This window comes from Carettochelys insculpta, chromosome 8 (assembly GCF_033958435.1).
Source record: "Carettochelys insculpta isolate YL-2023 chromosome 8, ASM3395843v1, whole genome shotgun sequence".
In the NCBI taxonomy this organism is placed as follows: Eukaryota; Metazoa; Chordata; order Testudines; family Carettochelyidae; genus Carettochelys; species Carettochelys insculpta.
The window spans coordinates 31,113,246-31,130,511 of NC_134144.1; the positions used below are offsets into that span (position 1 = coordinate 31,113,246).

The following is a 17,266-nucleotide window of genomic DNA, read 5'->3' on the forward strand; positions in this document are numbered from 1 at the left end:
ACCTACCTTTAACTGTGTGAGCAATGCATGGTGGGTACCTATTCCACAGTGCCTTTTGCCCTATTATATTCTGGGTTTTTGTACCAGTGGTCTATGTGACAAAAAGCACCACAAGTGATTGTGGGCAACTGATGTCATCATCCCAGAATGCAAAGCACCCACCCTCACCCCTCTGGAAACCAAATGGCTGGCAGACTTTGCATCATATTTTCCAACCATTTACCAAAGCCTGCACCTGGCTCACACCACTGCGCAATGCTGGCATGGATGTTCAACTACTGCTAACTGTTTCACAGTGTGTTATGGCCACTTCCCAGAGTGCTGTGGAGTGTTTATTTTGATAAAGGGAGCCTGTGATGGCTGATATGGATGTGTAGGAAGATGATGCATCAGCTGATGAAACTGAAGAAGTGGAGACCAGGAATTTAGAGATGCTGGCTGCCTTGGATGCATTGCTTACAAAGGAGAGCCATTTGTGGAGACGTGAAACTAGCACACACTGGTTAGACCACATCATTCTGGCAGCCTGGGATGAACAGCAGTGGGTGCAGAAATTCCACAAATGCAAGGCCACTTTCATGGAACTTTGTGATTTGCTGTCCTCCACCCTGAAGTCCAGCAATAATCCTTCCTTTGCCAGTTCACAAGTGAGTGGCAATCACTCTGTGGAAGTCTGTAACACCCAACAGCTACCAGCCAGTGGAAAATTGATTCAGCGTTGGCAGATCTACAGTGGTGGCCAGGGTGATGCTGGTGATGCAAGCTGTAACCATCTCATGCAGAAGACAATGACCCCAGGAAATGTCCAGCACATATTGGACGGCTTTGCTACCATGTGGTTTGTTAACTGTGGTGGGGCGACAGATGGAATGCACATCATGGCCCTGGACCACCTGGCCTCTGAATATATAAACAGAAAGCGGGTACTTCTCCATTGCGATGCAGGTGTTGGTGCATCATAAAGGTTGTTTCACCAACATCACAGTGGGATGGTCAGGGTTGCTGCATGGTGTATGCATCTTTAGAAATTCAGGTCTGCACAAAAATCTCCTGGATGGGTCTTTCTTTCCAGACCAGAAAATCAAGATTGATAACATGGAAGTGCCCACAGTGACACTGGGAGACCATGCTTATGCTCTGCGCCCTTGCCTCATGAAGCCATACATGGGGACTCTGGACTGCAGTCAGGAAGACTTCACCTACAGACTGAGCAAGTGCAGAATGGTGGTGGAATATACCTTTGACCATTTAAAAGCCAGATTCAGGTGCCTTTTGACCCATTTGGACCTTTCCAAAACTTATGTCCCCATTGTGATTGCAGCATGCAGTATTCTCCATAATATTTGCAAATCAAGATGGGGGTGGCAGAGAATTTCATGCCAGCCTGGGCTGCAGAGTCAGGTGCCATAAGCAGGGCTTATGCAGAGCCACACACAAAGGCATTCACCAATGCACATGCAGAAGCAACAGCAATCAGGGAGGCTTTGAAAAATAGCTTTATGAATGAGCAGACAGCCACATGATTCTGCTGCATGTAACTGTTGTGATACCACCACTTTCTCCCCTCAGTGATGTGTGCACCCCACCCCATGTAAACCAATACATGAGACTGTGGTTTTCCAAAAAAGATTATCTTTATTTGCAGGGTGGGTTAAGATGAAAGAAAAAGAAGGGATGTCAAGGTGGTGGAATAGCCTTTTGGAGTGGTGAGAGGTCATGGGGTGGAGTGGGAGACTCTTTCCTGTACTGGAGCATTCTTTTGCAGGACTGCAGGATGCTCTGCCACCACTTCTTTGTCAACCTTTGGTTAACAGTGGCTCTGCTGTCAGCCTTCTCCAGATGCTACAGGATAAGATCCTGTTTAAATCTTTTTCTTTTCCCCATTGTGGCAACCTTGTATCGCACATTGCAACTGCCTGCAGTAGAACGTGAAAGTCAAAAATCTAGATATAATTCACACAAACCACTTTGATTAGAATGAATGGATCTCTATTTGACAATCGAAGCAACTTTTTTTTCCAAGACCACTTCTGGCTTCTTAAGGACGACAGTGAATCAACCACTGCAGTAGAGAAGCTATTATTCATCCAGAACATTTCATTGCAGACATGGTAAGATACTGCCAACCTAATAAGAGGGTGAGGAGGGGGTTGAAAATAAATGCAAAACTGTAAAGCACCTGGCAGGGGGGTGGGGGGATGTTCTATTCCACTGGATGCATGGTGGGCTGGCTGGGGGATGATTGCTGTGAAATGCAGAGCGTGGAAAAAACTTTCTCGGAGGCTCCTGATCAATCCTGTGGAAGGAAAAGGCCATTTACATCAGTGAAAGACCATGCTGGACATGCCAGTGTCCAGGAACAGGGTCTGCAGGGCCCAGCAGCCGTGTAGAGCAGGGGAAGGATCTATTCTACCAGATACATGGCATGTTGGATCAGGGAGTGACCCCTATGAAATGCAGAGTGCAGGAAAAAACTCCTCAGCAGCTCCTCATCAAGCTGGCAGTCTGGTGGGGAGAGGGGGATGGTGGGGAGAAGGCCAGGAGAGCCTGCCAGCTGCGCAGAGGGGGTAGATGGGGAGCTCACCAGCCACGTGGTGCAGTAGGGCAGTCCTAGGAAATTTAAACAGCCAGGAAACAGTGAAAAAAAATGTAATCCAAATGTCTGTGCTTCTTCAGGTCGCCAAAAGAGACACCAGCCTCCTAAAAATAACGGAGAGTGGAAAAGAAAATATGCTCATACTCTGTGAGCACAAGGCTGGAAAATTTGCCAAAATGCTGTGTGTGCTACTGTGATGACAGATTATTTACTGTTTGCTTGGAGCAGCAAAGTGTTCTATCGTGGAAGTCACAATAAGTCAGGCCTCCCCAAAAACCTTGGGTGAAAAATAAAAGAGAACCTGGCTGAGACCTTCATGGAGAGCTCCAAAGAGGATAAGCATTCCATTCCCAGAAATATTAATAAGCTGTTCAGAGGGGCGTAGATCCACTGTGCCTGACCCACAATCCACTTGTAGCAGTTTAAAAACAAAAGTGCTCCACATAAGCAAACCTATACTTAAACCCAAGTCACTAGTAGCATTCTAAAAAAAATCACCAGAAGAGCTGGTTCCTGGAGGTTCAGGTGTTGATGTTGAGGGAACTGGCTTGAGGTTGAGGGTGAAGAGCTCCAGGCTTGTAGGATCAGCTTCACTGGGCCTCTGCTGATGACTGTCGCCGTCCTCCTCTTCATTTGCCTCCATCTCCTCCTCCCTCTCTCGGCTCCCACCGGAGACCTCAGTACAGCCTCCTGAAAAGTGCAGTTACAACTGGGAACCATGGTAGGGTCCCTCCCAGGAATGGCATCCAGCTGTTCATAATACGGGCAAGTCTTGGGAGATGATCCAGATCACCTGTTGGCTTCCCGGACTTTATGATAGCTCTGCCAGAACTCCTTCATTTTCACCCGGCATTGCTGGGCATCTCAGGAATAACCTTTTGCAATCATGCCCTGCAAAATCTTTTCATGAATGTCTGCATTTCGCTCACAGATTCGAAGTCTGCCTCCCACTGACTTCTCTCCCCAAACAACTATGAGATCCAGGATCTCATTATGCATCCATGCTGGAGCTCTCTTGTGACCTTGAGAACCCAGATCAGAAGAACCCTGAGTATTCATGATGGCAAGATGGCTAGATGAGATAGCTAGGAATGCAATGCATGGCTCCTGAAGCGTGCTATCCATTGCATCCAGAAAGAAAATAAATTCAAATTCCCGGGCTTCCTGTTAACCTACTTCCTGAACACCTGGAAAGCAGTGGAGATGAAAGTGACCGGAACGGACAACTGTGGGGGCATTGTGGGATATCTGTAGGCCACCTCTGGAGACCAATAAAATGGATGTAAAGAAAAGCTTTTTCCACACTAGCATTATTTCAACCTTTTAAAGTCAAACTTGGTGATATGCCGACTCACATAGTCGATGTAAGAATGTCGAGCTGAGAGCTCCCTAAAAATTGCAGTGAGATTGTAAAATTGACTTTATGCTGTAGTGCAGACATAGCCTTAGTAAGAAATATTAACACTTGAGGGGGGAAAATTTAAACTAACTAACCCCATAAGGTAAGTACAGAATACCTATGTCTACTCATCACTTTCTCCTATACAGGCTAAGCTGCAGGGAGCAGTGTTTGACAAGGAAGATGGCACTGGCATTGAATACTTTTCAGCAAGAACTCATACATTTATTCATTTAAACAAATGGTCAGAGACAGGCAAATAAAAAGGGCCAGATTATTCAATGTAGAGTGGCTATTTGCTTCATCAATGCCCCAATCTGATACCAAAGCCATCTTAACTCAGTGAGAGTCACCTCAGTAAAAATGTGATCTTCTAATGTCAACACAGGGATACTTCCATAACTCCCACCTCTGCTGCCAGTCTTGCCAGAAGAGGAAGACAAATGGGCATGGACTGACTGAAAGGTGATATGTCTCGGATACTTTTTATCTAACATTGATTCCCAGCTACATGATTGGTCTTCTGTGATAGCTGCAAGTTACCCTGTTATATAATGGAGCAGCCCTGCAAGGGGAGCAGCAGCCAGAATCAGGGAAGGCAGTGGTGAGCCTTATGCAAATAGTTGCATGTAATGGAATTTTTATTTTTAAAAAGCCTAGAAAAATTCCATTTTAAAACCAAAAGAGCATTAAGATAGGAGAGCACAGCAATCTAAAGCTGGGTAATGGCAAAGCTAACATTGCCTGTGCAACTTTAACTCTGGTCCTGTGTGTGTGTATGTGGACAACATGGCTGTCTCATTACTCTACACTGCACTTGCAAATTATGGCTGTTTAGGATGAAATTAATATGCATTGTTTGGTAAGAGGAGAATTTGTGTCAGGTACTTTACAGGATAACATAAGAGAAGATATGGTCTCAGCCATAAGGATCTTACAGCCATTGAACTCTGTGCAGGCAGATCTCTGCTGCTGCATGGACCCTGATGATTACCACAGAGTTCGAGATTCAGGCCTAAACGGCCATGAAACACAAGCTGCACTCAGAGACATCCTCCCTGAACACCTGCTCAGTTTTCCCTTTTACCAGAGGTTGAAAAAATACCCAAAAAGTTACTTGTATAAAAGTACAGCTGCTTCAGGGGAACGTAATTAAGTACAAGTCACCAGTGTCCCTCTGGAAAATTACTTGAGTAAAGGTACACATGTGCATCACAGCTTGATTGTACTCAAGTATCCAGAAGTGAAAGCTGGCACGCTTTTACTCAAGTAGCTTTTGGAGTATTTTTTCCACCTCTGCCTTTTACCCACATACACAACCGAAGTATCCTTGTGCCAACTACCCAACCCATAAGACCAGAAGTTCTGCAGATGGCTCTTTCCAGAACCCAACAATACTGCTCCAAAATCAACCAGAGGGGCCTGCTGCGTATCAGCACAAACAAGATTCTCCCTTCCCTGCTCCTCAGATTGCTGTCTCCACAGCTGTCTGAGCTCCTCCTGCCACGGTAAATGTGGACTCAGGAGTCTTTTATGCCCTGCATATTATGGCATTAATCTTTCACCAGACTACAAGACTCCTTATACTTACAGGAACTATTCCCCACTAGAACTGCCCTTGTGGCTCTCTTACACCACATTGAAAGATCTAGACAGCGCTAATTTTCATTAGTAACATGCTTTTGTCTAGGTGCTTCAGTAGAATATTGTACTGATTCCTGATTCTTTTTTTTCCTAACAATTAAATCCAAATCTTTCATTTTCTTAATGTAAACCCTATTAATACCTAAACATAGGCTTCAAGCTGGTTTTATTTGGGGAACCAGAAGCTGTAGGTCTGGGCCTGCACCATACCTGACAGTCCACCCCCAAAAGCCACTTCAACAAAGTTACTAGTTAAAGCATGTCTTTAAAAACATGCAAAGCTGGCACATACAGATCATTCCATTCCCACACTGACCTTGGAGAGAGAGACAGACTCAGTTTCGAGCAATTGCTTGCTTACAGATGGGTCTGTACTTCCAAAAGAAGTATTTCGCTCTAATACATGAGCACTCTAAAACAGGAATAAAGAAAAATAATGCTCAGTCACAGAACATGACTGTTGAAAAAACACATTAAATTTTGAATAACAGAGAATTACACATTTTACAGTAAAGATATAAATATATGGCACAGTGCCCTCACTCACTAAAATAAGTGCCAACTGCTTGCATACACAATAGCACATTATTTTTCTGTCTTTTCAAGTGCTCCAATTCTGTGTTACAGTTCCTGTACATGGCTTTTTCTTTCAATATGATTATGCAATTTTCTCTGCAAAGCTATCAAGAAGAAATTAAATATTACTGATTTCTAAATTTCCAAATGTTTTACCCAGACTACTACTTACTACTTAAGCCCTTGTACTCTGAGTGAAGCATAGGTCATCTATATGTCTCCTCCACTTCACTCTGTCTTGGGACAAAACTTCTAGCTGACTCCAGGAGTACCTCAGTTGTTGTACTTCAGTCTCAGGAGATCTTCTCCACATTGTCCGAGGTCTTCCTCTTTTGCATTTTTCTTGCGGGTTCCATGCGAGAGCTTGACAGTCTATGCTGGATGATAGCTTTCTGAAAGTGTGGCCTTTCTTCTCTTGATTTGAATGTCAAGTGGTTCTTGTCCTGCTGTGTTCCAAAGCTCCTTATTTGTGACAAAGTTTTGCCATTTGATGTGAAGGATGTACCTCAGGCATCTGTTTATGAATGTCTGTAGCTTGTGATTTGAAGACTTTTTAGTGTGCCAGGTGTCGCATCCATACAAGAGCACACTCTTCACATTTGTGTTGAAGATTCACAGTTTTGTCTTCGCAGATATTATTTGTGAACTCCATATAGGATGGAGAGTCTTGAACGCAGCTGTTGCTTTCCCTATCCTAGCATTAATATCCTTGTATGTTTCTCCATCTCTGTCCAAAATACTCCCCATATAGGTGAACTGCTCCACATCTTCCAACTCATCCCCTCCCAGTGTGGTGATGTTGTTGTTGGAGTGGTTGATCCTCACTGTTTTGGTCTGTCCCTTGTTAATGCTTAGTTCAGTAATTGAGGTAGTTTTGTCTAGTACTGTGACCTTCCATACTTTCATGTTGGTGTGAATGGAGGGTGAGAGCCTCAGCAAAAATGTCCTCTAACTATTTGAAAAGTGTCCACTGAATGCCTTGTTGTTGGCCATCTATTGTTCTGTTCATAATCCAGTCCGCTGTGAGCAAGAACAGGAAAGGTGACTATAGGAATTCTTGTTGCATTCCTGAGAGTATGCTGAATGATTCTGTCAAGACACCATTGTGAATGACTCAGCACGTTGAGGGTTTGTACGTTGAATGGATCAGATTAACAATTTTGGATAGGATGCCACAGTGTTGTGGTGTCTCTATTAACATTGTTGAAGGATTTTTCAAAGTCTATGAAGGTTATGAATGGTGGAGGGTTGTACTCAAACAACTGTTCTGTGATCATTCTGAGTTGCTATTTGGTCAGTACAAGATCTCTCACTTTTGAAGCTGATCTGTTATCCCCTGAGCTGTCTATCAACTTCTGCGTTCATCCTCTCCAAGAGAATCCCATTGAACACTTTTCCTGGAATAGACAGTAATGTGATGTCCCCCGAGTTCTCGCATTGCTTCAGGCTGCTTTTCTTTGGAAGCTTGATAAGGTAGCCATATTTCCAGTCTTGTAGGATCTCTTCAGCACCCCAAATTTTCCCAAATAGATTATACATCATGTTGACTGATGTCTCTCTACCTGCCTTGATTGCTTCTGTGGGGATGTTGTCTGGACCACATGCTTTTCTGTTTTCCAGATGGGCAACAGCTTCTCTAATTTCTTTTTTTGTAGGTCTGTTGTTGTTAATTTGCAGTGGTATATTTGCAGGTGGTAACTCAGGAGGTTCCATGTGGGCAGGGTTGTGCAGTAGGTCTTGTAAGTGTTCCATCCATCTACTGAGCTGGTCAGTAGGGTTTGTTAGCACATACCCCTCCTTATCCTGTACGGGCTGATCCACTGTATGGCATGACCCAGCTAGCTTCCATGGGATGTTACACAGCTCTTTCAAGTTTCTTTGTCCTGCAGCTTGTCCAACTTGTGCAAGATTTTCAACAAAGTTCTTCTTGTCCCGTTTTACAGTCTTTTTAAATTCTTTGTATAACTGATGGGAAAAAAAGCTGCTGTCTCAGATAATTCTTATTTGGACAGACTTCAAAGTGGAATACATGTTCTTGACTATGGCCATGTCTACACCTGCATTCCTCCTTTGAAAGGGGCATGCAAATGAGGGAAATTGAAAATGCATATGAGGTTCAGATTTTCATATCTGGTGCCTCATTTGCAAATTCACGTTTTGAAAGAAGAAAAGCAGTGTAGATGCAGCCCTTTAGAAAGTAAGACCCTTCTTTGAATGAACCCTTCTGCCCACAAAAAAAAAGGGAAAAAGACTCCTTCAAAGATGGGGTTTGCTTTCGAAAGAGCCGTGTCTACACTGCCTTTTCTATTTCAAAAGAAGCTCTTTCGAAAAAAGAATATGTAAATGAGGTGCCAGATATGTGAATCTGCAACTCACTGGCATTTTCAATTTCTCTCATTTGCATGCCTCTTTCAAAAGAGGAATGCAACTGTAGACACAGCCTATATGTATTGCACTTTCTGAATAATGCATGAGAAAACTGAGACGGAAGCTTTTACTAACATAGAGCACTTCGATAGCATTCCTCACCTGTGAGGCGCAGTATTCATGTGAATCTTCACAACAATCTTGTAGGGTACGTGATATCACCCCCTTCAAACAAAACAAACTTCACTAAAATTGCATTTTTTATAAAAGTTTTATAAAAAAATATATATAGCAATTCTGCCAAGATTCTTTCTATTTTTGGAAAAAACAATAAAATAGCTATTTGCAAAGAAAAAACATTTTCCTCTGTGTATGTGGGGGGGTTGAGAAAAAAAGTATTTTTAAAAGACCCCAGTGGACACACATGGCATGAATTCAGAAAGCAACTGCTTTGAACCACGTGTGGATCTTCTTACGTTAAAAAGGCACTACCTCTTCATGACAGTGTCTCATGAGCATATTACAAACTGCCGAATTACCATGCCCCCTCCAAAAAAAAAAAAAGGATGTGTAGACCTAGCTCAAAGGAATGCTACAAGGACAGCATCTAGGAAACATATGCCTCACAAAATAATACAAGACTAAACACCAGCACAGCCAACAAGCAATTACCACAATTACTTTTTAAGGCTTTCCTTTTCTTTCCTCTGTTTCTCCAAACCACTTGAGAGTCCACAAAGGGAGAGCGCACCGCTCCTGGAGACAGCGCAATACCAGCTCCATGAGAGGACCGGACACACCCAGATCCCGCACCGCAGCCCCGGTGCAAAAATGTATTTACTATAAAGTTCTCAGACAGAGAACATAGTAGATATTAAACTCAAAAGAACAGATTGACACTTTATTGAGAGAATGATAACACACAAGTTGTCACACACAGGTTAAAACGGCAGGAAAGCTAACGATGCATCCGGGGGCGCATGTTTGGGATTGCGTCTTGCAAACCTATACATATTAAGGGCCCACCTTGCTCAGGAAAAATGTAGCTCCTTTTAGATAGCTGGTAAGTAATCCGTTTAGATTCTGGTGGCAGGGGGCTGGGGGGCCGGGGATATTATAGGGGGAATGTTGAGAAGCTCGCAACAAATATAGAGGTGGAAATGTGGAGCCCCGGATGTAGATGAGTGGGAGTTGGAGTAGGTTAGTGAATATATGCTAGTGGGAGCTCATTTCCACAATTTCCAGTAGGGAAGGTGCTTTTGGATGGTTTAAATCATGGGCTTGGGATAGCTGTGTGCCCCCCACCATGCCCTATCTTCCAGACTTCACCAGATATGGGGGTGAGTGAACAGAGGGTTACTCTGCGAGGGCCGCCTAGTCCCTCTCTATGTCTTGCCCTTCTCAGTGGTCTCATGAAGCCCCAGACAATCAGAAGACTTGGGGAGGAGTGCTATCTCTGGCCTGGATTCTCTGGGGGGGAGAGATGGGGTGACTCTGGAGTGTAGTTGTGGGGGAGCCTGGCCCTCCATGGCAGATGGTAGGCAGCGGACGTGTTCCCTTCATGGGTCGTCCTTCCTCAGTCAAGCGGGGGAAGGGGAGGAAAGAGAAGGGGGGAAGGGCTGGGGGAGGGGTGATGGGGGGGTGGACGTAATATCCCATTCCTAGACTCAGGAGAAGTATTCCGCATTTCTTCTATATCTCCTGGTATGGTCCGTGGCATGGGAGGGGTTCTATGGAGATGTCACAGGACCATCGGATGGTGTCTGAGACCATCAGCTGTTTCATGAGGTGTGCATACCTCTTCCTGATGCTTCAGGCCTTCAGGACTGGTTCCTCCTGGGGGAGGGGGCCCATGACCCCAGGGCTCCTTCGAGTAGGGCATGGATTTCCACAAAGTACCCCTGCCCTTTCATGGAGTCTGCTGGGGGGTGTATTTGCTCATTTTCCTGAGGTGGGCCGCATCAATACACATTCGTCGGTTCTCGAATGGGACGGACACGTCCACCAGGATGATTTGTTTACATTCCTCCTGGGTGATAACAATCTCCAGTCGCAGGAGGCTCGCCGCCCCTGCTACCATGGACTCTTGCCAGACGGTGCCTAGGCTGGGTGGCAGCTCCTTGATTACCCGGGTTTCGATGCCATTGTGGCAGAGTTCCCAGCCTCTGGAGTGCTCGGGGCAGCCGCAGGGGACGTGGGGTAAGTCTCCAGCTCGTATGCACGGTGCCCGCATCTCTCGCCCCGCGTGCCCTGGTGCATAGCTCCCTTTAGGGGGACGCACTTGAGGCGGGCCTGCTGGATGAAACGCCAACTAGCTCAAGGAAGTGGTTCTTTGCATCCCACTTGCTGGACACTTCCAAGACCTTCCCTTGCGCTGGTTGGTTTTTGAAACTCTCCGCACAGTAGCTGCGGATCATCACTTTGACGATACCTGCACCGTCACGCAGTCTGGGCTAAAAGGCTGAGATGCCTAATACTCTCACTTGCACTTAGATCTCACAAGGCCCACAAGCCACCATGGGCTTCAGCTCAACCACATCACGTCGCATCAGCTGTACAACCTGAAGACCAACCTGACATTCTCACAGGGCAGAGCAGGTCAGCCACAGAACTGCTATCTACCTTGACCAAAACACAAGGGCATACAGGACTATAACCCCACTCAACCAACAAGCAGCTGCCACACCTGCTTTGTAAAGCTTGCCTTTGCTTTTCTCTCTTTTTTCAAACTGCTTGACAATCCCCACACGGAAAGTGCACTGTTCCTGGAGTTACTGCAATACCAGGTCGATGCACGGAGCAGATGGAGCAAGCTCCCGCACCGCATCCCCAATGCAAAAATAGACTTAATATGAAGTTCTCACAGAGAGAACATATCAGATATTAAACTGATAAGAACAGATACTACACTTGACCTTGGCGTTCAAGAAGCGATACCGGAACCTCCCAAACAAGAGCACCCCACCCGTGACCCTGGGGCTTGCCGGGCACGAAGAACAGCTCGCACCCTGCTGCTAGCGCATGCCGCCCCGCGAGACTGCCACATGCGTAGCTCAGCAGCCATTGCAGTCCCCAAGCCCCGCTCAGGCGACAGCTGCCCAACGCGCGCGCCTCCCACTCTCTCTGCAGCTCCCATGCAGAGAGGTCTCTCCGTCCGGGGCCTGCCCCCTTCTGGGGCCGTGCCCCCTGCACCTGCAGCCACTCCCGCCATGCATAGCTCTGCCCATCCATTCGCACCACAGTGCCTGCTCCACAGCATTAGCGCAGCTGCTTGGGCACCTGCCACCTCTGTCCTCCCCTGCCCTGACCTGCCCTTCCCACAGGCCCTTTTCCCACAAGCCTCTCAGCCCAAAAGGGCTCATGCCTCCTTTCTGTCAGCGCCAGCAGCTGCCCAGGCACGCAGGAGAAGGACCTGGGCGTCCACTACGCCTTAGTCCACTCTAGGAACTTCTTTCCCCAGATTTTTCCAAACAAGGGGGCTCATCCCAAAGATCCCACCGAGCATCTACGCACCAAAACTCTTCTTTCCAAAGAACCTGCCACTCCTTTCCAAAGCGCTCTTCCAATGCCCTTCAAGAGAGAGCACCTTCTATTGCAACCAAACCTACGGAGATGCTCCGCGGGCCTTTGCTTTCAAAAGAGCAGTCCTCATGGCACTCGCTTTAGCCATCCCTGGCCCCTTCTTGCCAAACACCACATCACTCTTTCGGCACGCTACTTTACGTCTGGACGAGCTTTTTCGCAAGAGATCATCCCCAAGGACTTCTTTCAAAAAATCTCTCTAGCGCAGACATACCAAGGACACCATTCCTGAAGACAGCGCAATACTGGCTTCATGAGAGGATCAGACACACCCAGCTCCCGCACCGCAGCCCCAGAGCAAAATTGTATTTCATATAAAGTTCTCAGATAGAGAACATAGCAGATATTAAGCTCGTAAGAACAGATTGACACTTTATTCAGAGAATGTTTACACACAAATCGTCGCACACAGGTTAAAACGGCAGGAAAGCTAACGATGCACCCGGGGATGCACGTTTGGGATTGTGTCTTGGAAACCCAAGCATATTAAGGGCCCACCTTGCTCACAATAAACCTAGCTCCTTTTAGATTGCTGGTAAGTCATCCATTTAGATTCTGGTGGGCGGGGAGGCAAGGGGGATGAGGATATTATAGGGGGAATGTTGAGAAGCTTGCAACAAATATAGGGGTGGAAACTGGAGCCCCGGATTTAGATGAGTGAGAGTTGGAGTAGGTTAGTGAGTATATACTAATGGGAGCTCATGCCCAGAACTTCCAGTGGGGAAGTTGCTTTTGGATGGTTTAAATCATGCACTTGGGGTAGCTGTGTGCCCCCCACCATGTCTTCCCTTCCGGACTTCACTGGGTCCAGGGGTGAGTGAATATAGGGTTACTCTGCGGGGGCCGCCTACTCCTTATCTTCTGGACTTCATTGGGACCCGGGGTGATGGTACTCGCTTTTGCCATCTCTGGCCCCTTCTTGTAAGAGAGCAGATAGCTATTTTGGCACACTTCTTTTTTTGTGGACACACTCTTTCCAAGATATCGTCCTGAAGGGCTTCTTTTGAAAGATCTTTCTCATGCAGTCATAGCCGAGGACACCGAGAAGCTGCTGCCCTCGCTTTACGAGCCCTTCCTTTTCTTTCTTTCCTCTCTTTTTCCAAAACACTTGTGTGTCCCCATAGGGAGAGTGCACCGGTCCTTGAGATAGCTCAATACCAGGTTGATGCGCGGAGCCAACGGCATAAGCTCCTGGAGCGCATCTCCGTCGCAAAAACAGATTTAATATAAAGTACTCAGATAAAGAACACATCAGATATTAAACTGATAAGAACAGATACTACACTTGTCTTTTTCTTCAAGAGGATGAGACGCGATACTGTAACCTCCCAAGGAAGAGCACCCTCCCCATTTCCCTTTCCTCTGTTTTTCCAAATCTCTTGAGAATCCCCACAGGGAAATTGCACTATTCCTGGAGACACTGCAATACCCAGGTCAATGCACGGAGTGGATGGAGCAAGCTCCTGCACCACATCTCCATTTCATAAATAGATTTAATATAAAGTTCTCAAACAGAGAACGTATCAGCTATTAAACTGATAAGAACGGGTTTGGCTTTATTGTAGCTAATGTTTCTGACAATAACAGCAAAAATACATTTTATGACATGAAGCATTTAAAATCTGGTGCTTGGGGATAGGTTAATATGAAAAAGGTTACATCAAACACAGGTCAAAAGAAGAAAACCCGAAGATGTAACCCACCTTGTCCCAGATATAAATAGAGGGTGTTTTATGCTAAAATCCATTCAGTACCCAGTGGGCAGGTGGAGAGTATCTCCCATATGGTATAGCTTAGTCTAGGAGTCCATAAAGTACATACATACAGTAGTGGGTGCAACGCTCCCTAACTTGGGGTCCATTCTGCAGTTGACCTGAAAAAAAAGGGAAATAAGCCCTTCATAATAGTTCATAAGGGGTGTGGAAACCCATGCTTCCCCTGAGCCCGATCCTTTGTCTTGTTCTCTCGTCCCTCGTCGCATGTCTTCGTCATCTGTGTCCCACATTGAATGGGTCGTGATTAAAGTGGAAACTTTTAATTCATCAATGTCCAGCTAGGTGCCACCCAAGGGAGAAAGAAAGGTTGAACTCCTTGGGTGGTGGCCCCTTGTGGCACCTGAAAGAAGTCATGCCATCATGCAAGCATTAAGAAGTAATGGCCCTGGCCGAGCATCTTCTGCATTGCTGCCATCCCGTGCCTTCATTTTTCTATCTAAATATGGATAAGGGAAAACCACACAGCAGGGGGAGAGAGAAAAAAAAGAGAGAGAAAGGGGAAGATGGGAAAGGGGAGAAGAGGTCACCTCTCTCTACGTAGTGTAATCTGTTGTATGAGTTCAGTGTAGATGGACAGTTATTTCTCCTGGTAATGGCGGAGACCCGTAATATGTTCTGTATAGATATCCCGGGACCATCTGATGGCATCCGAGACCATTAGCTGTTGCATGAGGCGGGTAGTAGTAGGCGTCCTTCAGTCTACGTAGACTATGGACCGCGCCCTTCATAGTTCCATTTGGGATCATCATTTGCAGCGTCAACTGTGACTGTGAAGGCCCACATGAGAGTGACAGTCCTTGCTGCATCTGTTGCATGTGTAGTGAGTGTCTGGCAGGTCCTTACTGTGCTTTCTGTGGGCTTGCTTCTCCTCTGCTAGCTGTCTGATCTTCATCTCACCCTTCTGAAGGCCCTTGTGTAGTTCCTGCCTCCATCTGCTGCGATCATCTGCCAGCTCCTCCCAGCTGTCCAGCTCGATGTCTACCTCCCTGAGGTCCCTCTTGCTAACATCTTTGTAGTGCAACTGGGGGTGTCTGGGAGGTCTTTTGCCAGAGGCTAGCTCGCCATACAGGATGTCTTTTGGGAATCTTCCATCGTTCATCCTGTGGACGTGGCCAAGCCAGCGGAGCCGCCACTGCCTGAGGAGGTGTGCATGGTTGGGATTCCAGCTTGCTCAAGGACGGTGGTGTTGGGCACTCTGTCCTTCCATGATATTCCAATGATGCAGCTGAGGCAGCACGAGTGGAAGATGTTCAGCCTCTTTTCCTGGCAGGCGTACAGGGTCCAAGACTCGCTGCCATAAAGGAGGGTGCTGAGGATGCAGGCTCTGTAGACTTGCATTTTGGTGTGAGTGTACAGCTTGTTGTTATTCCACACTCTCTTGCTGAGTCTGGACAGAGTTGTGGCTGCTTTTCCGATCCTCCTATTTAGCTCAGTCTCCAAGGACAGGGTGTCAGTGATGGTGGACCCGAGGTAAACGAACTCGTCGACGACCTCTAACGAACAGTTGTTAATGCTGACTGATGGAGGTTCAGCAACGTCCTGACCAAGTATGTTTGTCTTCTTTAGGCTGATGGAAAGCCCAAAGTCCTTGCATGCTTTGGAAAACTGATCCAGCAGTTTCTGAAGCTGGTCTTCTGTGTGTGACACTACAGCAGCATCATCTGTGAACAGCAAATCTCTGATGAGGACTTCCCGCACCTTGGATTTAGCTTTCAGCCTTGCAAGATTAAACAGTTTCCCATCAGATCTTGTGTGCAAAAAGATGCTCTCTGTTGAAGATCCAAAGGCATGCTTCAGGAGGAGTGCCAAGAAGATCACAAACAATGTCGGAGCAAGGACGCATCCTTGATTGACGCTGCTCCTGATGCTGAAAACATCTGATAATGTGCTGTCATATTGGATGGTTCCTCTCATGTCTTCGGGGAAAGACTGGATCATCTTGAGTAACCGTGGTGGACAGCCTATCTTGTGGAGCAGTTTGAACAGTCCATCCCTGCTGACCAAGTTGAAGGCGGGTGGAACAGTGGCTAATGCGGCAGGCTTCAAGGACTGCTTCACTGCAGGGGTCCCAGGTCCCCAGGGCACCCCCCAGCAGCGCATGAACTTCCACTGTGTAGCTTCGTGTCCTCAAGATATTCGCCAGAGGAGTGTATTTCTCCATCTTTTTTGTTCTTGCTTCGCAGAAGGCCACTGACCAGTTTTCAAAGGGGCTGGTCACTTCCATGATAGTAATCTTCTTTGCCGTTTGTCAGTTATTACGATGTCCAGTCTGAGCAGGCTGTTGGTGTCTGGGATGGATGAGTCTACTGTGACTCTGTCCAAGGCTGCCGGGAGTGCCTGGACAAGCCAATCCTGAATTGTGTTATGTTGTAGTTGCCAGGCCCTAGAGTGAACCAGGTATCCACAGAGCACATGAGACCGGGTCTTGTTAAAGAATCCACACCTCCTGCACCTCTTGTCTTAGTTCTCTTGACAGACGGCACCGATGAGGGGGATATAATTCGATCGTGCCCAGGGAATGAAGCACCAATCTGCAAAGCAGGTGAAGTTACCAGCACGTAGAAAGTGATTGCTGGCATCCCATTTACTAGTGACCTCGAACATTTTGCCTTGGTCTGGTTTTTAATTTAGGTCCTCGGCATAGTGTCGTCAGATGGTGGCCTTGAGAACCCTTTCCAAAATAGTCCTGGCTGCTGGGCTGATGACTGTGTGATCTATACTGGAGATGTGGGGAATTAGCACACCAATTCTCACCTCTCCTTGCACCAGGTACAGCAGCAGGCAATCATTTTCTCAAGGTAGTATTGTGAGCCCAGGACCACAGAGAGGACAGGTGTCCTCCGTCCCTCCCGAACTCGGCTTCCAAGGATCCGCTCAAACACGTAGCAATGTCTTGGTCAGTGAGGGCTCTGGCAATTCATTAGTGGACAACTTCTTTATGGCTTTCTCTGTGATTCGTAGCACTCTGGGGTCTGGGCAGGTCAAGAGGCAGAATGCATGGGTGACCACTGCCACATCGCACAGATCCCCCATATGGGGAACAATGGCGCTCCCTTGCCTGTGGGAAATGTAGATGATGTCTGTGCAGGCCCTCTGGGGGAGGTAGAGCCACTTCCTCACTAGCTTTCTCAGGGCTTTATCTGCCTTGGTTAAGGGTCCTCTAGCCACAGCTGAGCCCCAAAGGGCAAAGGAGATGCGAGGAATCAAGAACATGTTAATCACATCAATCTTCTGCCCAGGGGCAAGGAGGGACTCATCTTCACATTCAGCATCACGTAGCATTCTGCAGATGGTGTTCTCAGGGATCTGCTGTATACGGACTCCGGT

General features: G+C 46.8%; 1 protein-coding gene, 3 non-coding genes and 1 pseudogene across 8 annotated transcripts in view; all 5 read right to left on the reverse strand.

Moving 5' to 3' along the window:
* The window catches only part of OSBPL6 (oxysterol binding protein like 6), a 256,719-nt gene that overhangs the window by 104,633 nt on the left and 134,820 nt on the right, over positions 1-17,266 (reverse strand). For 4 of the 5 annotated variants that reach the window (XM_075000737.1, XM_075000734.1, XM_075000736.1 and 1 more), the window contains exon 3: positions 5,956-6,051. The exons of the other annotated variant lie outside the window; for it this stretch is intronic. In XM_075000737.1, the coding sequence (XP_074856838.1) occupies positions 5,956-6,051 (96 nt within the window). The remainder of the gene's footprint in view (positions 1-5,955; positions 6,052-17,266) is intronic. 5 annotated transcript variants of the gene reach the window in all.
* Positions 9,323-9,513, reverse strand: LOC142017282 (U2 spliceosomal RNA). The gene has a single exon (XR_012646513.1). It is a non-coding gene; the product is annotated as a U2 spliceosomal RNA (small nuclear RNA).
* On the reverse strand, positions 11,332-11,517 carry LOC142017268 (U2 spliceosomal RNA). The gene has a single exon (XR_012646503.1). It is a non-coding gene; the product is annotated as a U2 spliceosomal RNA (small nuclear RNA).
* Positions 13,289-13,481, reverse strand: LOC142017280 (U2 spliceosomal RNA). The gene has a single exon (XR_012646512.1). It is a non-coding gene; the product is annotated as a U2 spliceosomal RNA (small nuclear RNA).
* LOC142017279 (U2 spliceosomal RNA) lies at positions 13,560-13,760 on the reverse strand (annotated as a pseudogene).